At 40.0% G+C, this 27,880-nt stretch overlaps 2 protein-coding genes across 5 annotated transcripts; one reads left to right on the top strand and one right to left on the bottom strand.

Moving 5' to 3' along the window:
* The first annotated feature begins 1,480 nt into the window (after positions 1-1,480).
* zgc:55558 (GTPase KRas) lies at positions 1,481-9,122 on the top strand. Of its 2 annotated transcripts, none has more exons than XM_053514394.1 (5): positions 1,481-1,773; positions 3,414-3,525; positions 5,965-6,143; positions 6,909-7,068; positions 8,201-9,122. In XM_053514394.1, the coding sequence occupies exons 2-5, from the start codon at positions 3,415-3,417 to the stop codon at positions 8,318-8,320; spliced, it is 570 nt and encodes a 189-aa protein (XP_053370369.1). In that variant the 5' UTR covers positions 1,481-1,773; position 3,414; the 3' UTR covers positions 8,321-9,122. The 2 variants fall into 2 exon arrangements, with proteins under 2 accessions (XP_053370369.1, XP_053370368.1); XM_053514393.1 differs by having other exon boundaries at positions 1,481-1,790.
* A 689-nt stretch (positions 9,123-9,811) lies between these two features.
* pold1 (polymerase (DNA directed), delta 1, catalytic subunit) lies at positions 9,812-26,561 on the bottom strand. 3 transcript variants are annotated; one of them, XM_053514390.1, is made up of 27 exons: positions 26,450-26,561; positions 22,566-22,762; positions 22,354-22,467; positions 22,099-22,239; positions 21,891-22,016; positions 21,635-21,803; positions 21,023-21,137; positions 20,107-20,236; positions 19,863-20,029; positions 19,618-19,722; positions 19,376-19,516; positions 18,986-19,096; positions 18,419-18,610; positions 18,232-18,320; positions 16,842-16,958; positions 16,570-16,683; positions 14,878-15,025; positions 14,679-14,774; positions 14,455-14,592; positions 12,767-12,942; positions 12,522-12,674; positions 12,312-12,414; positions 12,075-12,207; positions 11,635-11,748; positions 11,307-11,359; positions 11,068-11,165; positions 9,812-10,043 (listed from the first exon to the last, which is right to left on the bottom strand). In XM_053514390.1, exons 2-27 carry the CDS (start codon positions 22,750-22,752, stop codon positions 9,956-9,958), a joined length of 3,318 nt encoding a protein of 1,105 aa, XP_053370365.1. In that variant the 5' UTR covers positions 22,753-22,762; positions 26,450-26,561; the 3' UTR covers positions 9,812-9,955. The 3 variants fall into 3 exon arrangements, with proteins under 3 accessions (XP_053370365.1, XP_053370367.1, XP_053370366.1); XM_053514392.1 differs by having other exon boundaries at positions 26,488-26,506; XM_053514391.1 differs by lacking the exon at positions 26,450-26,561 and adding an exon at positions 26,047-26,133.
* Positions 26,562-27,880: the final 1,319 nt, after the last annotated feature.

Below are 27,880 nucleotides of genomic sequence, written 5' to 3'. Positions count from 1 at the left end.
CATTCATGAATATATCAGAAACATATAAAATGCTAAAATTGGGTGTTCAGTAAATAATATTTACTACATGACAGTATGAATGGATGGATAGATAGACAGACAGACAATCAGTCAGAGTGACAGACATGACTTTTTTCTTTATCCCAAAGGGAAAATCTATTACATCAGCCAGTTTACAGATTATACAAGAAGTAAGCAAAAAGCAAGAATTGAAGAAAGGGTCAATAAAAAATGTAAGGTGCATTAATGAGGTAAAATTGGTGTCAAATTATACAAACATTGTTTCTATTTACACGTGCATGACGATTGTATATACAGACAGGAACAAAACTGTACATAAGTTGAAATCGTAATGGAGAGACTGAAACAGCAAGTTAAAATATTAATTTAAAAAAAGAGGATGAAATGAATAAGTAATGTGACCTCAGTGCAATGAAGACAGAATGTATAAGTCTATTTATAGACAGAGAAGGAGATCCCTCTCCTGACATAGGGCAGAATTATTGTAAAGTCTAATTGCACCTCACATTTGACCAAAGTCAAAGTCTATGGCGTTAAATGTTCTCCCTGTGCTTTGTGGGTTTCTTTCAAGTCCTCCGGTTTCCCCTGACAGTGTTAAAAGGCATGCGGTGTAGAATGATCGCCTAGACCCAGGATCTCAAATTGTCCATAGTGGATGATTGGTGGTGTGAGAGTTTTTGCGATGATTTGGCAACCCAAAAATCTCCAGAAACTCCAGAGCCCCGCAACCCTACACAGGATATACAGTATGAATGAATGAATAAATATTGACTATAAAATATTCTTTCATTATGGCCCAGCGATGTGTTGGTACGTCATCCGGGTGTACTCTGCCTTGTGCCCTACTGTAAGTTCCCTAGTATAGGCCCCAAGCTCCAGGGGCCCTGCTCAGGATAAGTTGAAGAGAAAGTTGATAGATGGATGGATAAAGATTGTGTTGTATAGAATGAATGTCATCTTGTACAGTATGTCCAAACATAGAAGACTTTCTACTAGAACATAGAAGACTTTCTAGACTTTTGACTTTTTAGACTTTCGACTTTGGACTAAGGATCAGCCAATCAGATTTTTTAGAAAAAACTGTCTTTTCTTTTATACGACATCTTCTTTATATATATATATATATATATATATATATATATATATATATATATATATATATATTGCAGCAGAGAGATTACTCAAAAGTGCCGTGACTTTCGACCCTTAGCCTTCTGACTGAAGGCGTAAGACTCCGTCATCATGACTTCAGTTGTCAGGACACACGCCATGTCCTTTTAACGTAACCCTCTAATCTGATTGGTATACACTGACGCCAGACTATACGGAAAGATAAGTCGCTTTTTAATTGGCTGCGCTTTTATTTCCTCTTCCCTCGCAACCTATAGTCTATCAGCCTGTAACAAATGACGAGCTTCTATTGGCGGGTTGTGTTTCTAGTCCCGCCCCTCCGCGCCCACAATGAAACAGGGAGAGTCTTAGCCGAGAAGAGCTAAATGTATGAAGACTTGTTTAGGATTTTCTCCTCTAATTGTACCGGCACAAATTACTTTTTTATTGTAATACGAGTACTTTTTTAACCCTTTAAACTTGTCACGCAGTCTTTTGGAGTAAATACAGATCATTTCTGTGGTTAATGCGGATAGTTTTAGTGTCGTTAAAGCGACCGTAATGCGGCTCAGAGGCTAATCCCTGCTTTTCATTTAAACTCACTGCTTTTCAGGTTTGTTTTAAAACAACGCGGGACTTAAGGTAGATATATTTCCAAGGTAAATGTATGTGTAAATATATTTATCTTAAATATGTTTGTAATATTTTGAGATTGTTTTAAAGGATGTGAGTTGTTGAAAATTTGATGAAATAACAAAAGAAAGAAAAAAAAAGCAAAGCTAACTACTTAGCCTGATTGGCTAACGGTAGATTTCAGGTTTGATAACTTTTGACAGTCATACATTCCTCATATCCTGTCATAAGCGATCTTACTTACTAAATTATTTCCTTTTAAAATGTTCTTAAAGCCGACTTTTGCCCTGCTACTCAACTTCTGCCCAAAGCTGTTTCTGAAACGCCTGAGTAACTATTTTAATTCCCAATTGACTTCCTGCTCCTTGTATAGGTGCACTACGTAGGGAATTACTTTATGAATCGTACGATACGATAATATCACGATACTTTGGGGGCGATTCGATTAAAATTGCGATTCTATAAGTGTCAATGTTGCATTTTTCCCAGATTTTGTTACATCTTTTTAAACCATTAAAAAATTTTTTAGCCCATTCCTTAAAACGTCAGTTTTCCCGCTTAAAAACTGAGCACAGCATTTAAACAATACAAACTTAACTTTAAATACAAGAGTTGACATTTAACCTAAATTAAGCAAAACAGCTAAATTGTTACTCAGCAGCATGTATTTCTGTCACCTGCCATAATTATAATTGCTAAACGAACTTGGCAAATGATCACTTCTACCACATGGGAGGAAAATGTGTAAATAGTTAAGAATGCGCCACCTCTCTCGCAGCCGGAGGTCAAGAGAGCCGATTGGCCGAGCTCTCCCAGAGGGGAGGGATGAAAGGTACTTTGTGCTCCCACATTAATCACGGCTCTACAGCCAATCAGGGGCGTCTTTGAGCTCACGCAAACGGAAGGAGCAAATAGCGCTGTCCTCCGAGTGTGTTACGCCAACGGTGCGTGAGCGGGCAGTTTAAAAAGATGCTGTCGGCTGGCGTCACGTGGTTCGGAGGAAACATGGGATAGTCTTCGGCCCTCCGACTGAGTGGTAGTAGTAGTCTTAATGTGGGAGCCCCATAGTAACGGAGGAATTGGATATGACTAAATGAGGGAGAAAATCGGGGTCACAATTTCCTCACAGAGTTTGGATAAAAAGGCATAACAGAGACTTTTAACATATGCGATTTTTAATAATGTAACACCATAAAAATGCGTTTCTGTTGTGCCTCTCAGAAGCTTCTGCACTTGATACAGAATTGTTTGTCATATGTTATGAGGCTGATCACCAGTCATGGCTAATTAAAATAAAAAGCAGCGAGTTCTGGTCACTGACCGGGTTATTGCTACTGTAAATGTACAAATAGTTTTGTTTTTTGTTTTTTTTGTGTTAGCGTATAGCCACACAAAATAATTATGGTTTATAACTGAATCAAAACATTTTCCCATCTTTAATAAATATAGTGCACAATATGGGCTTGAGGAAGACATTTTGCATTAAGATAAGACATTCTATGGAGATATTCTATGGCTGTTAAGTAATTTGTATGCATATAGAAGTCAATGTGGTTTATTTTATTCCTTGAGTTTAGTGTTGTTGTTTTTTTTAGTTGTTTATTTTTTTTCACCTCTAAACATGACACTTATTTTCTTCCCACTTACAGGATGACTGAGTACAAGTTGGTGGTAGTAGGAGCAGGAGGCGTTGGAAAAAGTGCGCTCACTATCCAGCTTATTCAGAACCACTTTGTGGACGAATATGACCCTACTATTGAGGTACAGTTCACTTGACTTTAATAAAAACTTACTAATTAAGGTAGAATAAATGATGATAGAAAGATTTATAAATACTAATCATAGTTAGCAGTAGGCATGGGATTCCCCAGGGACCACCCACTATGATGAAATCACTAAGCGCTGATTCTATTTGTATTCCGAGTCTATAAGTATCTCGATTTTATAAATGTCCTGATTTGATAAAGATTTCATTACAAGTTCAAATTGACGTCACAATTAAGGATGATGTGCTGTCTGTCAAAACTGTGCGAATAGTTTAGAGCACTCCACCTGTAGTGTTGTAGAGGAGTGGCAACAGTTTATTTTATTGGAAAAATAAATAAATAAATAAAGTGTGACAAGACATGAATTGATGCATAAAATATTTGTGATATCTACTTGAATAGATTTTTTTGTTTTTTTTCTCCACCCATCTCTAATTGCCAAAGTGGATCATGTGTTTTGAAACAATATTCTATTTTTCCAACCCACACAAATTCATATAAAGAACCTTAAACTAATGTTGCCCAATGAAATTTTTAATATTAATCAATAATAATCAAAGAAATGCAAATATGCTTTTTTTGTTTTCCTAAATAAATATAAATAAACATAACTAACACCCCTGGGAAACCACCCAGTCTGGTGGCGATAATGCTGAGTCATAGCGTGTAGTGTTGTGACTGGTATGTTATTCCTGAGACCATAACAGAATGAGGTTAGGTTTCTGCTCAGCAACAGATGCGATTTAGTTTGCCAAAAAACTTTTTTTTTTACAAATGCCTGTTGACCATACAAAAACTAAATTTCCACAGCTAAATTGACATTTTTCCACACTCGTATAAATATAAATGACATGGCTAGGGCGGCATGGTGGCCCATGTTGAGGGTTTGATTCCCGCCTCTGGTTTATGTGCATGGAGTTTGCATGTTCTTCCTGTGCTTTGTGGGTTCCTTTGGGTACTCTGGAGTCCCTGTACAGGGTAAGCAGTATAGATAAATGAATGACATGGCTCACTAAATGTAAAAAAAAAATTTTTTAGCTTTGAGGTTAGGTTAGGCTGCCTATTTTTTTTTTTTTTTTTGTCTGATGAACTCAGCCTCCGATGTTATCGTTACAAAAATTCAGTCATCGATGATCAATGATCGGTTAAATGCATTTTTAAATATGATTAAAATATTATTCCGATTATTAGTTGAATATTAGATATATATTTTGGATTTTGATTACATCTTTTCACTCACCTCAGTATATGATTGCATAATAGTGTGAGCAGAGTAGTGCATTTGCATGGTGACATTTGGAGTTTGCATATGTGTCACATCCTTCCTTTTTAATACAAGGGCAAAGGTGAAGAAATACACTATATTGCAAAAAGTATTCGCTCTCCTGCCTTCACATGCATATGTACTTGCGTAACATCCAATTCTTTATCCATAGGGTTTAACACGATATTGCTGCGCAATCATGTTGGAACTGGTGTGGGGTTGTTTTTTTTTTGTTTTTTTTTGTCATTGGACCCGGCCCCTTTATGCTTCTAGTCAAAGGAACTTTTAATGCTTCAGCATACCAAGACATTTTGGACAATTTCATGCTCCCAGATTTGTCTGAACAGTTTGGGGACGACCCCTTGCTGTTCCAACATCACTGTGCACCAGTGCACAAAGCAAGGTCCATAAAGATACGGATGAGCAAGTTTGGTGTTGAAGATCTTGACTGGCCTGCACAGAGTCCTGACCTCAACCTATTAGAACACCTTTGGGATGAATTGGAGCGGAGGCCTTCTCGTCCAACATCAGCGTCTGACCTCACAAATGCAATTCTGGAAAAGTGGTCACACTCCTAAACCTTCTGAAGAGCCATATTTATATCAAAAGGCTAAAGCTCACTGAAGCAGTCGTGTGATGCAATGGGACAGAGAATAAGCGCATGTATTTAATTATTGGCTATCTAAAAAATCATTACTGTTTAAACAGTTTCAGTACACAGTGTATAGAATGTTTGTCTGTTGACCTTCACTCAAGGAGGGAAAAGTAAAGAGAAGCATGTACTCTTGTGTGTCTTGTACCGCTTAATGCAGCTGGTGTGGATTAAGCCGTGTTAAAATGGACACTTCTTATGCTGCTTGCGTCCAAACAATTCAAACAATTCTTTCATTCTTGTCAATTGGCTCTTTGTTTGGTATAACTTGGAATGTAGTCTGAAGCAAGTTTTGAACAGTACCCATGTTATTGTTTGCCACACCTTGTACCATAATCAAGATCCTGACTGCTACCAGGCTGGAGAGTTTAGACCCAAACTCTGACCTGACACACCCAGGTCCAACCCATTCAGCCATGATGCATTAAAATAATGGCTAAACACTTCACTTGCGCTCCTGATGGACATTTAAAAAATAAATTTTGATAGACATACTGGGCTCTTTTTGCTCGTTACAGGACTCTTACAGGAAGCAGGTGGTGATCGATGGTGAGACGTGTCTCCTGGACATCCTAGACACTGCAGGTCAGGAGGAGTACAGCGCTATGAGGGATCAGTACATGAGGACTGGCGAAGGCTTCCTCTGCGTCTTCGCCATCAATAACATCAAGTCTTTCGAGGACGTGCATCTTTACAGGTATCGTTTATAGTCGGGTGTAAAAACATGAAGGATTTTCCGTTCACGTAAAAAAGCGAAAGATTCTTGCCTGTGTGTTTTTTCACACCCCCACCCACCACAAACGTGTTAAATCACATTGGACAAGAGTGCTATTGTTAAACAGCTGACATTGCCTTTAAAAAAGTATGTCTAAATGAAAAATAAAGTAAAATAGAATGGTAGAATTGCAATCAGTCTTTTTTAATTTCAATAATCATCTTTATCTCAAACTGAATTTAATAAATGACATGATTATATTAATGTGGCACTGAGATTTAAAAGTCATTAACACTAAACTGGCCTAGAAACATCATTTAAGTCCCCTCTTCATGCTCTGGGTTTCTAACCAATCATGGATGGGACAAGATTCTTCTAGTCAATCAAAACAAAGAAGGACGGCTCTCACAGAGGTTTCCTCATAGTTTCACAGTTTTTATTGTTTGTTTTTTAACTTCACACAGAAATAGAGTATTTGTCTAGCAATGACTCTCCCCATGTGTCCCTTAGGCACTCGTTGCATATATCAGAAAATAAAATAATTACTTTGGCTTAAAATGACAGACTAAAAGCTTCAACTCAGCAGTCTAGTGAAAGTTCGTAAAATGTTTCACAACTTCCTTTTTGCTGAGAAGCAAAGTTGATGAGCAAGGATTTTATTTCTGCAGTTCAGATTCTTGATTTCGTCACTTTTACTCTTATCCATTTATTATTATTTTTTAATATCCAGTGATTGTGTGTGTGTAGGGAGCAGATAAACCGGGTGAAGGACAGTGACAATGTTCCAATGGTGTTGGTGGGAAATAAAAGTGACCTAAGCTCTCGCTCGGTGGAGACACGTCAAGCACAAGAGCTGGCTCGGGGATACGGCATCCCGTTCGTCGAGACATCCGCCAAAACACGACAGGTGAGTGAACTCTACTAATGCATGTGGGGAATTATTATTGTTTTCTTTAATTTTTTTTTTTGTTTTATAACAATATCTTCAAGTACTGAGTAGTGTGGCTGAGCTCCATCAGATCATAGCGATCAATAATGCTTGAAGCATGTCATAACCTGGCTGACTGACTTGCACAGCAGGAACTTTTATGCAAATGATACTTTTACTGCATCATGTTTTTCATTATTTAGTCAGACAGACATGACCGTGTATGTTTGGTCATGTCTGATGGTGTTTTGATGTCTGATCACGCTGTGATCAAAATAGAACGTTTTATGATTAAACTGAGACTTGCGCAAAAGGACAGGACAGTTATGAGAGTTCCTTTCTTTAAATAATCTAGGGCGTTTCACTAGTGCCTGGATACCATTAAGGTAAAAAGTTCTCTCAGTATCATGTGCCTCGAGACAATCCTGTCTCGGAGGTCTACAGACAATTTCTTTGACTTCATGATTGGTTTGTGCTCTGACATGAACTGTCAACTGTGGGACCTTATATAGACAGGTGTGTGCCTTTCCAAATCATGTCCAATCAACTGAATTTACCACAGGTAGACTCCAGTTAAGCTGCAGAAACATCTCAAGGATGATCAGGGGAAACAGGATGTGTCTGAGCTGTAAATGTTTACTTGTGTGCTTTCTCAATTTTTTTATTTTTTTTTAAATTAGCAAAAATATCAAGTGAACTTTTCATGTTGTTGTTATGGGGTGTTGTGTGTAGAATTCTGAGGGGAAAAAATTAATTTAATCCATTTTAGAATAAAGCTGTGACATAAAATGTGGAAAAAGTGCTGTGAATACTTTCCGGATGCACTGTAACTATTATGTTCAATCTTAATATTTCAATATCTTTGATTTACCTTTACTGAGCAGTGTTAAGCAAAGCAGTCAGCCTTGACTCTTAAGTCTTTATACAGTATCTGAGCCAAACTGGTCAAATCTCAGGAGTGGAAGCGCGAAACTGGAATTTTGACAGTTTTTCTATTAAATGTTAATATTAACACAAACTTAGTTTCTCTGTACTCCTACGCTCGGATACAGCTTCGCAGGAACGTACAGTATTTGATGATTAAACGATGTTTTCTCTCTCTCCTTTACAGGGTGTGGAGGAGGCTTTCTACTCTCTGGTTCGGGAGATTAGGAGATACAAGGAGACAAACCGCAGCAACAAGAAGAGCAAGAAACCCAGAAACCCAGAGAGACGTTGCACACTTTTATAGCAATATTTCTGCCCACTCTTGCACTACATTCCTGGAATAGCACTGTACACACACACGTACACAAACCACATGCACATTCTGCTGTAGCATCTCGACCCTTATTCCTCCACTTAGAGCCAACTTAAAGAAAGTTCCCAACCAGGAAGCTCAAAAACAGTGCCATGGCTGCTCTTTTTTTTTTTTTTTTTTTAATTAATATTTTTAGTCTGCAGTGGGTGTATATGCTTCGCCAAATGCAGAGCTTCCTACTGGGGCTTTATGTTAATGTTAAAACTTTCACCAAGTTTCATGTGTTATTGAGCTTGTTTGGATAACTTTAATCCCATGTGATTGATTACGATTATGTAAATTCTGACTTTTTTTGTAGCATTTATGTACTCCAAAATCTCCTAAACACAATGACTCTCAGGACAAAGTGTTAAAGTTCTCAACTGAGCTAGCGCCCTACCTTTAACCACTATGAATACATGCTTGGAAAGTTGCAATGCAGCGTCACGTCCTACCACAACCACCACCAAGGAGGTCAAGTTCAAGCTGCTCTGCGTCTCTAATGGGCTCTACTCAAGCACTGGCTAGAACCTCCTCCCCTCCTGCCGTCTCCACCTCCTTCACTGGAGCAAGAATGGAGACATGATTGTATTGCGTTCCCTAACTTTTATACCGTTATAAAAAAAGGAAATAAAACAGAAGTACATTTATTTTTAAATCGGGCCCACGCTGGGGTCTGAACACCTCTGATACATTCCTGTCGTCATAGCGATGAGATTAATGGGATTTTGTTAATAAAAAGGAATTTTGGCTAGTCCTGTGTCACATTTGTCTTATCAGGACGGTTAACTCACTACAGTCTTGTGAAGAGAATAAAACAAAACAGGGCATAATGTTAAAGGATAAGGTGGTGTGACAAAAAAAAAAAAAAAACAGTTATGGTTAGTACACAGAGATGATTATTTTCCTCAAACAAACAAGCCTGAAATGTTTTGTTCGTCTTTATCGAAACTTTTATATATTTGTATTTTTTTGGCTAAATCTGCATATTTACATCATCCTTATTAGTCATTCAAATCCACATGTAGTGTTTGGGCACTTCCACAGAAGTTCGGCCTCAAAACAGGCTATATGCTCTCACTGGCCACTTTATTAGGTACGTCTGACAGTTCATACAGGTTTCTAATGCGCAAGTTGAACTACTTGAACAAGCAGCATCCCGCAATTAACTGCCGAAGATTTGTGATGCGAATATTATGTAAAGCTCTTTACCTGTAACTTGTAATTTGTGTTACCCTGCTGCCACATGATTCGCTGATTAGAAAAATGCATAAATTTGGAGGTGTACGTGTTTCTATTAAAGTAGACAGCAAGTGTACATGTACTTGCGGGAACCCTGAGTTTAGTTTGGCTTACGGCTTGAATATAGGCATCTTTAGTAGTTTTTTTCTTCTTCTTTTTTTATATACATTCAAAGCAAAAAAGCTTAGGGGGGGGGGAAAGTCCAACATTTTACAAAATGATTTTATTAGCTGCTGTATTAATTGTGTACAAAAAAAGGTAAATATGACTCTTTACAAATAAGGAGTAAGAAAACCAAACCACCCAGACGAAAAGAGAAACGGAGACAACATTCCAGCGATCTTCTCACCAGCCGAAACGGGAGACGAGTTTCTCCTGATCGCCTAGGTCTTTCTGAACCTTCTTCCTCATGTAGAAGATGGGACAGTCTCGACTAGTGAAAGAAAGTTCAAACAAGAGCTTATAACAGGAACCTGAGTAATAGTAGGAACTAACTGGTTCTGTGGATATTCTACAAAATTAACTTCACTATTTACTTACATGAGACACATTTTTTTATAAATGAAAAATGATGCATTTATTGGCAAATTACTGGAATACAGCACACTTTTTAGACATCAGTTCACTTTGAAGCATAGATTATTACCAGCAATATCTTTATGCAACACCACGAACTGAAAGAGAAAAAGCGCGCGAGAGAGGAAGAGAGGAAGTTTCTAGCATATGACGAGTTTAACACAGTGGTAGTAGATAAAATACTATGGGTGTTCGAATCAAACCAGGACTTGAATGAAGTATAAAAATATATAATAAAATATTTGAATGGTGCAAACTTTTCAGGCAGAAGGCAGTACATCCCAAGCCAGATGGCTCGGAGCCCGCTGCAGTCTGTTCCTGTGAAAACTCAGCGATAATAAGTCACGGCAACTTGCACGGGGTGCAAATGTGTCTGTGGGAACTGCACACACAATCAGAGTTTTTGACGCTTATTATCGTGTTCTGTGCTGGTTTGACTTGAACACCCCTGGTAGGAGATAAAATGTTCTAACTAAGCCTGTGGCATCACGAGTGAGTCATTTATTCGACTGGCAAAAAGCTGAGGCGATAATATTTCAGCAGTATAGCGGGAAGGCACGTCAGACTGAGCGATGGGGAAATCCACCCGAGTGTCGATGAACTCTTAATACCGATTCGCTGTAATTCACTCAGAAGTGTTTTCACTCTGCTGCCAACCATCATGATGATGATTCAGCGGATTTTGACGTGGATTTCTTTTCATGCGACTCGATCACACACAGTCGAGTTAAAGAGTAAAATATGCGGTACACCTGATCTAGAATCAGCACTACGGCATTTCTCTGTGATTTTTACTCATGGCACACGTGCGGAACATGAAATGCTTTAAAATACACACGTTTATAAATGTATGGATAACGCGCCCAAAAACACACACACACCTGGTACACAGCACATCTTCATGCAGGGAGCCTTGGCAGCGCTGACACTGAGTCCACAGACGAGAGAATTTCTCCTCCAGGGTAGACAGGTGAGCAATCTGAACAGCACACACACACACACACACACGCAGTTAAGAGCAACATCAAAACACACAGAAAAAAATGAATATATAATTCTCCAGCTCTTTATGACAGTACCCCTGCCCCGCCCTCTGTGACCCCCAGGGCTGATTACACACCTCCTTCTGGTAGAGCTCAGACTCCTTCTTTTTGCAGAAATCGCACACGGCAGCTACGGAGAGAGAGAGAGAGAGAGAGAGAGAGAAAAAGATTCGCTTCAGAAATCATCGACAATGTACAGCAGTCACGCCACCTTAAACAGTCTCTCATGCCATTACACCCTCACACACACGTCCGTCCGTCCCTCTCGCACAAGCGCTCGCTCGCGTCCGTCCGTCCGTCCGTCGGACGTCCCCCTCGCACTCTCTTATTCCGTCTCACTGTCTCGCACAAGCACTAGCTCACTCTCTTTCACTTGCACTTACACGAAATAGCTTGTGTACATACTGTCTGTTTTGAGAACGGCTTTGCAGCCGATGCAAGTGCTCCGTTTCTGGGCGAAGGCCATGAGGCCACCCACTCTGGAGGTCAGGACGGTCTTACAGCGTGTGTGATCTCCCTCTGAAACAGGAACAGGAACAAACACACAGTGTTACTATGGAAACAGAGACCTAATCGGATACATAAACGCATCGACTTCCATGTAGTCTGTAATCTGATCATGTGGTTATTCTTTAAAGAAATGGCTCATCACAGCGCACACACAGAGACACACCTTAACTTTTATGCAGGATGTTTAGCAGCCCACCGAAATCTGGCCAGAATTTTAAGCAGATAAACTCCCTGGCCATTAAATTAGGCACACCCAATAATGAGTTGGCCTCCTAATACTAAATCACCAGTATGTAGCTGTATACACAACCAAACACACACACACGTTTACTCACTCAGTAATACACTCTCGGCCTTGGTTTCTCCCAGGATGGGCTCAAAGATGCGCATCAGAGGTTTAGACAGCTGCTGCTCGAGGTAGTACTCCGTGTCGATGGGGATGTTGTTCTCCAGCACGTAAATCGGGTCCTGAACACACGGATGTCATTTAAGCCGATAACAAAAAGGCTACTGTAACATTTAAATGTCATCACAATCGTTTATATCATCACACACACACACACGTCGCTGACCTCCGACTTCATGTACGCTGCGACTCCTTTAGCTGCTTTGATAATAACGTAAGGAACCCGATCGCCAAGATTAGGAGCGCTGCCTGCGTCTCGCTTTCTCATCCTACACACCAACACAAAGCACTTAAATATTTATACACACTGTTTCATGAAAAATTAAGTTTTACATCAAAAAGGAATCCACACACACACACACACACACACACACACCTCTCCGCGAGTTCCACGTGGGCCTGTTTGCCTGCGTACTCCTGCGCCGTACGCGTCAACTCCTTGGTGATCACCAGCTGACTGATGTCAATGCGGTTACACAGTAGGTCGGAGATCACCTCTTTAGCATGACCTACAGCTCCATCTGGATCTCTATCCCACACACACAAACACACACAGAGCCGATTAGATTAGCTCGAGTCAGGGCCCCCGGATGTGTTTATTACAGATTGTTGATCAGGTACCTGTCTATGAGGATCTTCTGAAGGCACATGTTGATCAGGTTGGCCACTAGGGGGCAGTTGTCTCGCCTGACGGTCTCTATTCCCTTACAGTCCATCTTATCATGATGCTCTGAACTGGAGGAGAAATACAGACCTGCGTACCTTTTCTTATTGATCAGCAAATACGGATAGTACACCTGGGGAGGGGAGAGAGAGAGAGAGAGAGAGAGAGAGGTGTACAGTTAGAGAGAAGAAAGACAAAGAGGGATGTCAAAGGGCAATTTCAGAGAGAAAAAACAAGACAGAAACACGAGAGAGAGAGAGAGAGAGAGAGAGACAGTGACCAGAGAAGGGCAGGTCATACAGACAAAACGGAGGGAAATGAATAGAGGGAGAGAGAGAGAGAGAAAGAGAGTAACGGAGAGGAGGAAGGGAGAGAGAATGAGAATGCAAGTTAGAGGGGAGAAAGAGGGTTAGTTGGAGAGCCAGAAGGAGAGGTGGAGAGAGAGAGAGAGGGAGGGGAGAAAGAGATGGAGAGAGAGATGGAGGTGGAGAGAGAGAGAGAGAGAGAGAGAGAGAGAGAGAGGGAGGAGAGAAAGAGATGGAGAGATAGGGAGGGGGAGGTGGAGTGAGGGAGAGAGAGAGAGGTGGAGAGAGAGGTGGAGTGAGGGAGAGGTGGAGAGAGGGGGGAGAGAGACAGGGAGAGGTGAAGAGAGAGGGATAAAGAGGTGGAGAGAGAGAGGTGAAGGTAGAAAGAGAGAGGTGGAGAGAGAGAGAGAGAGAGAGGTGGAGAGAAAAAGGTGGAGAGAGAGTTGTGTGTATCTAACATGATATTCTCTCATATCTAATATGTTTATAATGTTTATATACGTTTATAAATTGAGATTGAGGTTATTTACAATGTAATTAATGCTTTGGCAACAATGTAACATTTTTGTAAACATTCATGCCAATAAAGCTCTTTTGAACTGAACAGAGAGAGAGAGAGAGAGAGAGAGAGAGAGAGAGAGAATGAGCAGACAAGTCAGGAGGAAGAAATAGAGATGTCTAAATGTCTTTTATTTTATATACATTTGTTTACTGCTACTTGTTGTATACAGTGTCTTTACTTTCTGTGCCTGTTATTTTCTCGTCTCTAATCTTTGCCAATTCAAATGTAAATATCGGTCATGACAATAAAGAACCTTTGAATCTTGAATCTATATGGAGACTGAAGAGAATGAAAAGAGAGAGACAGAGACAGTGAGAGGCAGTGAGAGGGAGGAGAGCCATTTGTTTTAAATGACTCATGCATTTGAGTGCAAAAGTTTATGCACCCTTAGCATAGAAAGCAAGTATTCATTACCGCAAGTAACAAAACGGATGAATAAAAACTGGCCCTTTCTCTAATAACGGAGGCTGATATAACTGCTCATTAACAACCAGTGTTTTAACACAAAGAAATAAGTGTAATGCAAGTGTCCCAATACTTATGGTAGAGGAAGTACAGTAAGTGTATTCTATAACTGGTAGTGCAGTACAGCAGAGTCAGGTCTAGCGGTTCTAGAGAAAGAGGACGAGCAGTTCATGGCCAGTACTTCACTCGATGATTACGTAATAGGTTAAACTCTTTAACCCCCAGCTGATCCAGACTCATTAGAAACCCGAACTGCACGGGTCTCTCTTACACACTCTGCAGTGTCGAGTGCTACCACGCAGTCGTACTATACCTTCTCAAACTCCAACTTGATGGGCGGGACGAAGTGCGAGGACACCCACTCGGCCGCCTCCCTTCCTACGTTCATGGCGTGCTGCACCGTGTCCACGCCCAGTTTCACCATGACGGAGTCTGTGTCTCCATAGATCACCTACACACACACACACACAAACAAATCTCGGTCTACGTTTATGGACCGTTCTTTATTTATTTAAACCTGGAGAAACTGGGTGTTACCTTGGCATCAGCGGGGTATCCGTTAGCGATGGTGTATTTAGATTCCACAAGCTGCTTAGTCTGTTCGATCATCTGCCTGCCGAAGCCTGTGACACTCTGCATGCACACGCACACACACACGAACAACACAATAAGAATTAAGCCGTCTAAGCTGAGTTTTTTACCGGGTTCCTGATCAGGTGCAAACACCAAGACAGACCTGTGAGATTTCCAGACAGGGCAGTTTGCCCACTTGCGCGCCAGTGAAACCGTACACAGAGTTGGCGCTGATCTTTAAAGCCAGCTGCCTGCCATCCAACACCTGCTTCCTGAACGGGTCCGTCTCCTTCTTCAGATCAGTCTTCGCCCTGAGGGAGACACATCCAAACAGTTAACATTTAATCACGCTGTCCGAGTGCTAGAAATGTGCTAGGGCAAAACAAATTTGTTAAACACACTTCACTGTGTATAAGACAATTTACCAAACTTTTAAATGTTATGATACAAGAGGGACTTAATATATATTGTTTAGTCTCACAATATGCATTACATCATCAATTACGTCTTTAATTTTGCCTTTATTATCACAGGAAACATGAATAAGTGAATAGTCACCCATAAAAACACTTTTTCCCCTCAGCTATTCCGTACTCTGTCAGCAGAGGGCGCCCCTTTTTAAAATACAATAACAGCCTTCTTGTGCTTACACTTCTAACTAACTCGTAGCCATGATTCAAAGTGACATTTAGACCATTTTAGGTTTCAGATGTAGTTTCATTAACCTAATTTATTTTGTAAATTTTATTTACTTTATCCACATGATTTAAGAATTATTAGAAAGTCAGAGTTTTGGGAAATATTATTTAAACTTTGATTTTGCTACATATGTCGTTTATATAATGAAATTATTGCAAGCAAAGAGGAAAAAAAATAAAATAAATAATAATAATAATAATAATAATAATGTGCGAATATTCTCTGGTTATACATTGTGGTCAAAAAACAAAAAAACATATCGTCCCATCCCTATACATCACTGGACTATTTATCTATAGCTACATACAATCATCCTCAAACACGAGACAGAATTTCGCCTTCATTCTTGATCAATTTCATCACGAGTCCCGGTTTGACTTGAACGCTGCTTGTAAAACTCAAGTTCCCCTTAGCGCAAGTGTTGACAGCTTTATTAAAAGTTTATCCTTGCCACTGTCGCCCTCGGCTTGCTCACCAGGGACTATCTGACCATTTTGATTCATACAAATTCAAATTCCATACGAACTTAAATAATTCTTTTGATTGTGTAAAGCTGCTTTGGGACAATGCAAATTGTTAAAAGCGCTATACAAATAAATAAATATATGTAATATACAAATAAATATATATATATATATATATATATATATATATATATATATACACACAAACATATACACACATAAATATACAATAACAGACTCCTTGTGCTTACACTTCTAACTAACTCGTAGCCACATTTTAAAGTTGCATTTAGACTATTGTTCTATTATAATCGTACTTGTTTACAAATGTAAATGGAAAACACCCTTATCATAAAAATAAAATAAAACTGACGTAAAAAAAAGAATTAGTTAATTTCAAAATTCAACAGAAGGCGCTGCACGTTTTTTAATAGGCGCTTACGAGTGTGCAATTAAATTCCACGCGGGCACAGCTGGTAAGATAACGCCGCTTTCGCTGTTTACGATCGGTTGCCATTACCTTCAAAAAGCCCACAAATGGAAAAGAAGTGCCCCTTAAAATGTTTTTACTGATGATTATTTAAAAAAAATAAATAAATAAAAATCATTTCACTGTAGGTACATGTGACTCATAATTTAATCTTGATCACACTTCGACAGAAACATGACGACGAGTGGGGGTTAGTTCTCACCTCTTACGAGCGCTCAGCAGGTTCTCAAGGATCTCGGGCAGGAGCCCTTTCCTTACCGAGCTTTTGACGAACAGATCTCCTGTAGGCGTCTTAATGAAGTCATCTGAAGAGAGACTGAGCACAAAAACACACAATACAGAATTGATTTTATACCACAACCTGAAAAAACACAAGGTGGACTGTTTAGAAAGCACACAACTCTAATGAACTCGGCTGAAATCTAGACACACACACACACACACATGCACACACACAAACACAAAATCTCTCACCCCAGTCTCTCCGCTTGGCCTTTCTGCAGCAGTGTAGTGTAACACAGGTTATGAGCCATCATAATGGAGGGGTACAGTGAGGAAAAGTCCAGAGTGGCAATCGGGACACTGTAGTACCTGTTCACACACACACACACACACACACACAAATTACACACTTTATAAATAAAAAAAAAACAAGAAGCCCCTTAGTCATTCACATTGAAACAACATTTGGAGATTTCTTCTTTTTTTTTGTAATGACACAACCCGTGTGATGTAGACCTTCCCAAATAAAAATGCTTAGACAGGGATATATATACACACTACACTAATATACAGTACGAGGGTGACTCGGAGTAATTAAGCGAAAAAAGATCCGCACTCGGGTTATATTAAACCTCCTACAGGTCTTTTCAGCGCTTTCTGTTCAGGTGTGAACGTGTTCATTTGTAACTGCGGTGCGAGCAAATAATAGACGTCCCACTTGCGATTTGCACGAATGAAGAGGTGCGTACAGTGATTGTTTTACTTTTTCTGGTCTGAGGGTGTAACATGGCGCTGAAAAAACTCACGGAAGAACGTAAACAGAAGCGCTTGGATCTCCGCAAACAAAGTCTGGACCGATACTCTGAGAAAGATCAGAATTAGAACAATTACTGGTGACAATTACCGGATTCATCACTACGAGCCTGAGAGTAACGTCAGAGTGTGGAACAGGAAACATCCTCAATCGCAGGCCGGGAAAAAGTCCAAAAGTCGACCATCAGCTGGAAAATTCATCTATGCTTTCAAATCAATTTTCTGGGATTCAGAAGGGTCAGTAGTGGAACATTATCAGAAAGGTTTAACTATCAACAGTGCCCGTTATTATAAACAGAGCAGCTATTATTGCTGACCCAAACCTCTACCCACACTGTCCACACTCTGCAAAAATGTTGTTTTGAGGTGTTAAAAAACCTCCCTATAGATCTCAGGATATTGGACTTTGACTTGTTCGGTCCCTGAAGGCAGCATTACGAGGATGAAGCTTCACTTCTGATGAAGAATTGAAGTCAGCGGTGCTAAAATGTCTATTTTTTAAATGAAGGAATATAATACGAAGACTTGTTGACGGCGTGACGGCTGAAAAGCGAGGAGATTATGTCGAAAAATTATGCATGTCTTTCCTAAAAATTTATGAAAATAAATTCTACAACCAGAGTGCGGATAATTTTTGACTCACCCTCACCATCGTTGTTTTTTTAAAATGTTATCGGTTTCAAGTTACTCTTGCTCTAGGACATCTGGGAGTTATTTCGTATTATCAGCTATCCATACTCGTTCCCTAACCATGTAAACAAACCATCAATGTCAAACTGAAGCTGTAACTAATGGAGCCAATAAAAAGCAGTAATTCAGAAACACTCGCCCTTTCTCCGGCTCGATGACGGTAGCTCCCGTGTAATCCTCTCCGCCTTCAGTCTTCACTACCGGCATCACCAAGTCCTGCTTCATGGCCTACAGACAGAAGAAACACTGCTGAGTGATGAACGGATGTCTGCATTGACTTGGGTATGCGAGTGAGTACGAGTGCGCCTGTGTGTACTTTCACACACCTGGCGTAGTAACTGGGACACGACTTTGATCTGCTGGCCTCGAGACAGGAGGTAGGTCAGGGGCACGCCCGTCACTCTGGCCATCTCCATGTAGTTGATGACACACATCAGCTTCTGCAGCAAGCGCAGGGGCAAGTAGGCGTCTTTCAGGCAGTAGACAGCCAGACGCCTCCTCGTCTGCTCGTTCCCGTTCTATATATACACAGAAAGAGAGAAAGAAAGGGGACAGGGGAGTAAGTTAAAGTGGGAGAGAAAGTGTAGGAGGAAAAGTGGGGGGAGTGTGAGAGAAATAATAGAAAGAAAAAGTAGGGACAGAGTGAAAAGGGAGAAAAAAAGAAAGAAAAGAAAGAAAGAAAGAAAAAGGTGGGGAAAGTGGAAGAGTAAGAAGCAGAAAGTAAGACAGAGGGAAAGAGAATGAGAGGGAGGAAAAGAGAGAGAGATAGATGGAAGTGGGAGAGAAAGAAATAGAGGTAGGGAATTGGAGAAGAGAAAGGAAGATAAAGGATCAAGACCAGAAGGTGGCGCTAATGCGACATAGTGGATGGAGGTGGTTTTCCTGCGTCTAACCTGCAGGTCTGTGATGATGGAGTGCTGGACGTCCTCTTTCTGCTCCTGCAGGAAGTGGAAGCTGACGGCGTTGAGTGTGTACGAGCGCAGCTTATAGTCCCTCAGCAGGACCTGCAACGCAAACGACATCGGCTTACACGGAGACGAGCGCTGTGTCTTATTAAAGGGTGACTATTACACAGAATTCACTTCATTTTGGATAATCAGATGGAAAATCTCCAGATTTCTCAAAGCTAAATAAAAAATAATACATATGTATTAAACAAGCCAACCAGATCATGCCCTATTGTGACCTCATATAAGAAGATCCCCCACCCCCACCTGCTTGTTAAGTATGAGGTTTGAGGGGTATTTCAGCTGCATATGGGACCTTTAAAAGTGTGAGTTCACCTGAAGAAGGTCAAACTGGACTCTGCCCTCCATGTTGACGGTTTTGTTTTCCCTGCGGCCCATCTGCTTGCTCTGGAAGCTGGAGTCTTTCAGGACCGATCTGATGCCCCTCATCCGCCCCAGATAGGGGAAGTAATTGACCTACACATGAACACACAAACGTTTAAAATTTTTTGCAAGCTTCCTGGGCGATCGGAGGGTCGACAAGACCATGCACAAACACAGACGGCGTGGAATCGCACCTTTAAAGCGGCGGCTCTGTTGATCAGGTACGGCAGGTCAAAGTTTTGAATGTTGTAGCCGGTAATGATGTCGGGATCCACCGTCCGCACAAACTCCGCCCAACTCTGAGAGAAAGAGAGAGAGCAAACAAGCGAGGGATAACTCACCAAGACCATGTGAGGCAAGTCTGTTAACCGAGCAGGTGTGCGTGTGTGTGTGTGTGTGTGTGTGTGTGTGTGTCTCTGCACAGGATGTGGTGGTGTACCTGGAGTAGCTGCTTCTCTTGGGTGAAGCAAAGGATTTGAGAGCCCACTATACTGGCGCAGCTCTGTAACGTGAACACGGTGCGGATAAAAGGCTCCTTCTCGCCCTGACGCTGCACCATGGAGGCGATTTGAATTACCGGGTCCACATCAGGTTCTGGAAACACACCTGAACAAACACACACAGATTGAGGTAAAATGCCTGAATGCACAGTCACAGAAGAAACAACACTGTTCAGAACCGACCTTTTCTTCCTGCACACTCGATATCAAAGCTGAGGACCCTAAGAGGAGCAATCCTCTGCCAGTCGCCTTCTGCTGGATGACTGACCAGATCTGTCCATCCAACATCCACCTCATACTGACACAGGGACACCTGAGATACAGAGAGAAAGAGGGACAGAAATGTATTTAAAAAAAATGAACAGTGTAAAAGAAAAGTAAAGAGAAACTGAGAGAAAGAAACAGATATAGAGTGAAAGAGACTCCTCAACGAAAGACAGACAGAGAGACAGAGACATATGAGAGAGAGAATATGGACAAATGGATAGGCAGAGAGACACAAAAAGAGAAAGAAAGAAACAAAAACAAAGTAAGAAAAAGGCGGAAAGGGAGAAAATAGGAAGAAAGACAGACATGCAGACAAACAAGAAAAGCAGTGAGACATAAAACAACGGACAGAGAAAGACAAAAAGATAGGAAAAAAGCGTGAGAGAAAGAGAGACACACAAAGAAAGAAGAAATAATAAAAAGACAGGAAAAAAGAAATAGAGAAGGGGCATAGAACATACATTTTAAAACATAAACAGTGTAAAAGAAAAGCAAAGAGAAACAGACAGAAAGAAAGAAAAAGATAGACAGAGACATGGAGAGGCAGGAAGAGAGAGAAACAGATAAAGAGACAGAAATAAACAAGGTGAGAGACAAAAAGGTAAAGAGAACAGAGATAGAGACAGATAGATATAGATAAAGACAGTGAGAAAAAAGAAACAGAGATACAAGAAAGAACACAAGAAAGAGAGGGAGACAGAAGTCGACAGACAAAAAAAAAAAAAAAGATACAGATAGAAAAACAAAAAGAGAGAGAGTGGGATCTGGATGAAGGAGTGAACGTAGTGGTAAAGTCATGTGTGTTTTAACATCAGAAGGAGGAAGCGGTTACCTTCCCTGGCTCTCGCAAGTCCGTCTCTCCCGTGCTCTTTTCCTCTCTGAGTCTGTACTTCCCTTTAGGCAACTCGATCCAGCAGCAGCCCACAACATCACTGTCCACCATGAACCTGACACCAAACACACACACACACATAAAACATAAACGCCACTTTAATGATCATCCTGATGCCATTATACTACAGAAATAGAAATATGCCGTAAACGGTTTACAGTTACACCTTGGATCGCGAGCATAACTCATTCTGGAAGCATGATTGTTTGTTAAACCGCTTGGATAGCAAAGCGAATTTCCCTCATGAGAAATAAATAATGATGATTCGTTTCACAACCCAAAAATATTCATGTAAAAATTTATAATACAAAATATACTTGTGGCTGTTTCGAGGGAGATGACTAAAACAGTCACTACACTTTGACACACAATAAAAAAATGCTTTATGTGCACACACAATTACCCATAATTGAGAGGAAAACTATTGGCTCAGTTGTGATCATGTGACACTCGGCAGACAAAGTGCATGCGTATATCAAGACCGCGCTCGTTCATCAAGTTAAAATTAATTTCAAAACTTATGGTTTGCATCACTTCTCAATCTTCTCTCACCTGATCTCGAAGTCGATGTTGGCCTCGTACGCGGAGTAGCTCTGAGTGGAGAAGTTCGCAAACTTGAATCCCTGCTCCAGGAGGCGTTTCGCCGGCGCAACCAGGCGCGGCATCGCCATGGTGATGCGCAGGAAGTCCAGCGAACGATTGCCGTGGAAACCGTACATATCTGAAAGATGACAAGACGCTCAGATACAAAAGTAGCAAAGCAAACACTAACGCACATAGATTTTAAAGGGTCAAACGGAAGCCTCACTCTCTTTGCGTGTGATGTCCACGGCTAGCACGGTGACCGAGATGTTGTCCTTGTTGGAGCGCATGTCCTTTAACACGGCGGTGTTCAGCTCCTTCTGGAACTCTGCCAGGTGAGAATCGGTGAAGCCTGACAGACAGCGGGAAGGAAAGATGATAAATATGATTTTATTTCCGCATTTTCTGCTTAAGTAATGTGAACCGAGACTGACCGCTGGGAGCAGGGACGTAGAAATAGGGTGCAAAACCGTGTATATGACAGCAGACGCTGTTCCCGTTGTCGGTCACACCGAACATACGGACCACCGGAACCTTTCCCTGAACCTGTCCTGGCATCCCGGCCACAGCAGTGCCTACACACATACACACTCTCGTTAAAACAAACAAGCATCGAAACATGACAGTCAATCTAGAGCTTCTATTTATGAGGCTCTGTTAACTCCTCCCACTTTTCTGATTTACATTACCCAGATAATAGTCCAGGTCAATCTGCTGAAAGATGAGCGTGTCTTTATCAGGGCGAAGAGGTGCCGCAGCGGGACGGCGCCAGCGCGGGTTCAGATCCGCTGAAAATAAGTCACCTGAGAGGAACAGACAGGGTGAAACATGAACCAGGTGAACATGAACCCTCGGCATCCGTCTCACACTCTTCCTGTCCAGCGTCCCACAAAATACTCACCCACTGGAATGACGTCGTGCCCCGCCTGGCCTTCCGACGATTCCATCTCCATCTCCATTTCGTCAAACAGCGCAAGCTCTTCTTCAAAGTGAGACGGGACATCCTCCCACTCGGAGCCCATTTTGCCCTTCTTGGCCTGAGAGGCTCCGCCCATCGAAGATCCTCCATTGCGCCGCTTAAATTCCATTCCTTACAATCTAGAGAGGAAATACGGAAACGTGGAGTTAAATCAATCATCGGCATCAAAGAGCACTGAATCTGATTCGATCAACGACATGTTTTAGGTTTATCAAATGGTGATGAAAGAAGTCAACATCACTGACTATATGCTTTGCGCTTCCAGCTTACTCTGAGCTTGTCAGGGTTGCCAGATCACCTTGATAAAATCCCACCTAGACAAGCCTGCTTTTTTTTTTTTTTTTTTTTTTAAAGACAAGGCTGATTTTTTTTTATATAAATAATAATAAATTTAAAAATAATAATAATACCATACTATACTACTACTACTAATAATAATAATAATTAAATTTAACAATTAACATTTTATTTTTAAAAAATTACTTAAATACTGAACATCTTGGGTTTTTTTTTTTTTTTTTTTTTTTTTTTACACGCATGATCATGGGTGAAAGTTTTTTGCTTGAAGTGCCTTATAGTGTTTTTTTTTTTTTTTTAAGCTAGAATGTTCAAGACAAACCAGGACTTTTGATTGTATATAATAAAAAGTAGTAATAACTCCCAGCCAATTCCTTCTAATGTGAAAGTGGTACAGTAAGCAGCGAGTGTCCTGCAAAAACAGAAATCCTTTGGTGATTAAACCAGGCTGTTGTTTTTTGTTTGTTTGTTTTTTCATTAAAGCAAAGAGCCATTAAAGGAGTTCCTGCAGGATTCCTTCGGCATACTGAGAAAACTTCCTACCTTTATTTTTATAACTACCATTCTGTCTTATTTTATTCTGCGTAATCTAAAGTCCCTGTTTGACTTGAGCACTCTCACCCTTGCACTAGTAATAAACGAAAAATACAATTATGTCTTCTTTTTAAAAAATAATTATTTTTGAGAAATAATCCGATCCCGGGCTCAAACCAGTGCAATCCATACAATCCGAAACGTGAGTTTGGTGACCCACTGCATACCTGTCAAATTTCTATGACATTAAGGCAAAACATCTGTCAATCACAACATACTCAGGGTACTCACAGGATCAGCAAAATGAATATACCATGAGGCTAAATGTTTTCGGACATCTGACCTTCACACCCATATATGGTTCTTTCACAATCAGAAACACACAACTGCCAAGAACGCTATAGCGTTAAGAGTTCCCTTCACTGGAACTGAGAGGACCAAATCTGTACCGGCATAACGACGTCTCTGTGTGCAGTATAATCACTACATTCTTGTATATGGATGAACACAAATCACCACAACCATAATCTATAATCTGGTGGAGAGACTTTGCAGAAGCCTGGAGGCTTTAAGGAAAAACTGATTCCCTGTTTATTCCTTTTTTGTATAATCTGATTTTTTTCAATTACGTACGGGATGCATTTCATGTTTTTTTGCACGCAACAATACATACCTGCTACATACTGTACAGTGCTGTGCAAAAGTCTTAGGCAATCTATTATATGTAATACATATTGTGTCTGTATTATGTACAAAACCATTCACAATTGCCACAATTGCCAATAACGTTAAGATATATGTTATTCTCTTATACCACCTATACTGTAAGAGAAGCATAACATAGGACAATACAATAGGAGTGGTATTGGTAGTTTATTTTATTTATTGCTGTTATTTTGTTTGCATATTCTTTTTCATTTACCATTGCTACACTGCTGCTCATTGCTACTTCCTGATTCACTTAGCTTTTTTTCCTTACTTGTATTACATTATATAACATACATATTTTAAGAAATATGATGGTTGGCAATAAATTTTGCTGGTGCTATTCTGTATTCGGTTTGTTACTTTAATTTCCAGCTTTGTTGGTCATTCCTTATTTTTTTTTAGATAAAAAAATAATAATAATAATAATTAGCAGGGGTAGCTCAGTGGTTAAGGCATTAGGCATACGGTTCGGAAGATCCCAGGTTCAAACCCCACAACCACCAAGTTGCCACTGTTGGGCCCTTGAGCAAGGCCCTTAACCCTCAACTGCTCAGATGTGTAATGAGATTTAAAAAAATGTAAGTCGCTCTGGATAAGAGCGTCTGCCAAATGCCTAAATGTAAATGTATAATGCAGGCTCCTGGGTTTTAAAAAATGGTACTGCGTAGATGTCTTTGTCACACACAAAAAAAGCCATAAGCAAAGATGTCTCTGAAAGCATTTCTACATAAAAAAATGATATAATTGAAATAAACGCAATAAAAAGCAATGAAATAAACCCAGTCAATATTTGGTGTGAAAAACTCTTTCCTTGCAAATTATTATTATTGTTGAATACAGATTTGTGCAGTTTTATAAAAATAAAAAAGAAAATAAGCTGTTAGGTTTTACAGAGTGTGCTGAGAATACGAGTTTCTCCGGTAGCTGTCACACTTGCTCTCTTCTACTTTCAGGAAAACCCAGGAAACCTTTTTTTTTTATGTAAAAACTGTGTCATGTAACTGTAAAAAATATCTGTCATGTAATATGCTGCTTTCTTTACAGGCATGCAAATACTTATTTGTATTATTATAATTTCTTTTCTCGGACGTCCTCATCCAGAGCTATTTACATTTCTACATCTCATTATATATATATATTAAGTAGTTGAGAGTCAAGGGCGTTGCTGAAGGGTCCAACAGTGGCAAAACCTGGTAGTCCAACATCTTAACCATAACTTTTAAAGTATGTTTAGAAATAGTGAATGCTTCTTTCTATATAATAACACAGACACGACAAACATAATATTTGTACTACAAATATTAGTGTCTTTTACACAGTACTGTATACTGTATAAATAAAAACTCTTCAGTCTAGCCCGGTCTCTGCACTGACGGTGATGAGGAGCGGGGCATCTGGCATTATTTAGGAACCTGAATCAAACCTTTGAAAGCTGCTTTTAAACCAAATTACGATGATAATGCAAATAAGTACGCTTACCACTATTACAGGGTGTTGTTATGGTCATGGTGTAATACACAACCTAACAACTGCTTATTGTTCAACAATAACTCATTACATCCAAACCTGTTTGTTTCCCAACCCCTGAGTTATAATTAAATGTTTATGTAAATATTAAGACCATAAATAAATGAGAGGTGAAGCATTCAACAGTTATCTATCAGTGTATTAAAACAAAACAAGATTTAAAAGCTGCTTTACTTGTTTATTAAACCTAACCATAACTGAATTAGCTAGCTAAACCTTACACTTTATACAACAGTTACAAACTATAGTCTTAAACTTATAGCTAAATAAACTTTCTGCTAAATGAAAACGACATTCCAAAAACATAGATCTTGCAGATTTAGATCTTTATACTTACTATAAAACGATAAACTAACACCAAGATTACCCTGCTGTATTAGCAAAGCGTGTTGTCTTTCTTCTACCCATTTTCCGACAAGCCCCGCCTCCTGCATAGGGATTGGCTCAAACATGAACGTGACCGTCAGTTCAAACGACCTAACCAATCACAATGCGTAGCAGTGTGCGTTACTGGCCAATCATAATCCCGGAAATCGAAATGAATTCCAATACAGGTAGGACAAAAAGAACAACACCAAAACATGCTAGCTTAGACACAACGCAAGTGCTTGGTAACGAGTCACTAGCACTGCGCAGGACACTGGGTGAGGTGTAGATACGCCAACAGACGCAGTGTCCAACTGTTGTAATGCTAAATGAGTTTCAGAATAATAGTAGTAGTAATAATAGTAAGGAAATACCCTTTATTCAGCGCGCGCGCCACTGATCCAGTACTGACCTGACGAAAAAAAAAATCTCCCGCCACTACGGGTCGTTTTGTGTGATCACTTCCACTGAGGCGAGTTCCGTTTTCCCGGCAAAATTGCGCATCTACTAGAGTGCACGTTGATTGGTCGAAATCCCGGAAGTGTCTGTTTTACGTGCGTTACTAATATATTATTAAATACAATTATTTTAGATATGTAATAAATTTAATTTGTTTTAAATCTTTTTTTTTAATATAAGAACCCAGACTTATTTATCCTTAAAGGGAAATTATGGGAAATGTAACTCAGACCACATGGAACACATTTTAAAAGATGTCATACGGTCTTCCCTCACGATTTGGCCCTTCACTCGGATCCTTATGCTTGCCTATTTTTTCTGCTTCTAACACATCATTCAGTACAAAGGTTCACTTGCCGCCTAAAATATTCCTCTTACTTTCAGCTGCCATTGTAACAAGATACTGAATATGTACTGTAGCTATTGTGAGAACAGCCAAATTGTGACAACTGGGTCAGAGCAACTCCAGAACTGCAGGTCTTCTGGGGCTTCAGTGATCAGGACATAGCAAAAGTAATCCAAGGAAGGAAAACCGGTAAACTAGCAACAGGTTCATGGGCGCCCATGGATCGCTGATGCACATGGGGAGTGAAGGCTGACCTGTGTGATCGGATCCAACCGAAGAGCTACTTTAGCCCAAATTGAGGAAAAAGTTCTAATAGAAAAGTGTCAGAACACACAGTGCATCACTGTTTTTAGTGACAAAATGGGGAAAGTACTTAATATTAGGTGGGTGGTCATAATGTTATCACTGATCAGTGTATATCAGCCACATTTTCTAAATTTGTTTTATATCAACCACACAGGATGCTGCACTGCCTGCCTGTGAATAGTTTATAGGGCGCTACCTGTAGGGTTATAAAGGAATGGGACCATTTCAATGCAAACATTTATAAAAAAAAAAAATATATATATATATATATATATATATATATATATATATATATATAAAGGTTTTAGAGTTATTGTGGTGATACATGAATAGAATCACAATACATTGTTGAATCATTTTTTCCTCATCTCTATCTTCCAATCATTTCTGTAATATTTTTGCTTTTTACAAATGAAGGTATCTGCACCACTACATTTAACCAGGCTTGGGACATACAGCAATTGGCTGCAGTGCCTGTCCCAAGCCCAGATAAAATGGAAGGTTTGCACCAGAAAGAGCGTAAAACCTGTGACTCGTTGTGTACAGATCAGATGGTCTGCTGTGGCAACTCCACAACAGGAGCAACCGAAAGACTTACAACAAAATAAATGTATTATTTGTAGTGATAATTAGTTATTTAACAAGCTAGCATTTTATTCATTATCTTATAATGATTCTATACTGTAAACTGAGA

The sequence above is a fragment of the Clarias gariepinus genome, chromosome 16 (genome assembly GCF_024256425.1).
Source record: "Clarias gariepinus isolate MV-2021 ecotype Netherlands chromosome 16, CGAR_prim_01v2, whole genome shotgun sequence".
Classification (NCBI taxonomy): domain Eukaryota; kingdom Metazoa; phylum Chordata; class Actinopteri; order Siluriformes; family Clariidae; genus Clarias; species Clarias gariepinus.
Note: the sequence above shows the minus strand (reverse complement) of the source record. Positions and strands in the feature narration are given on the sequence as shown.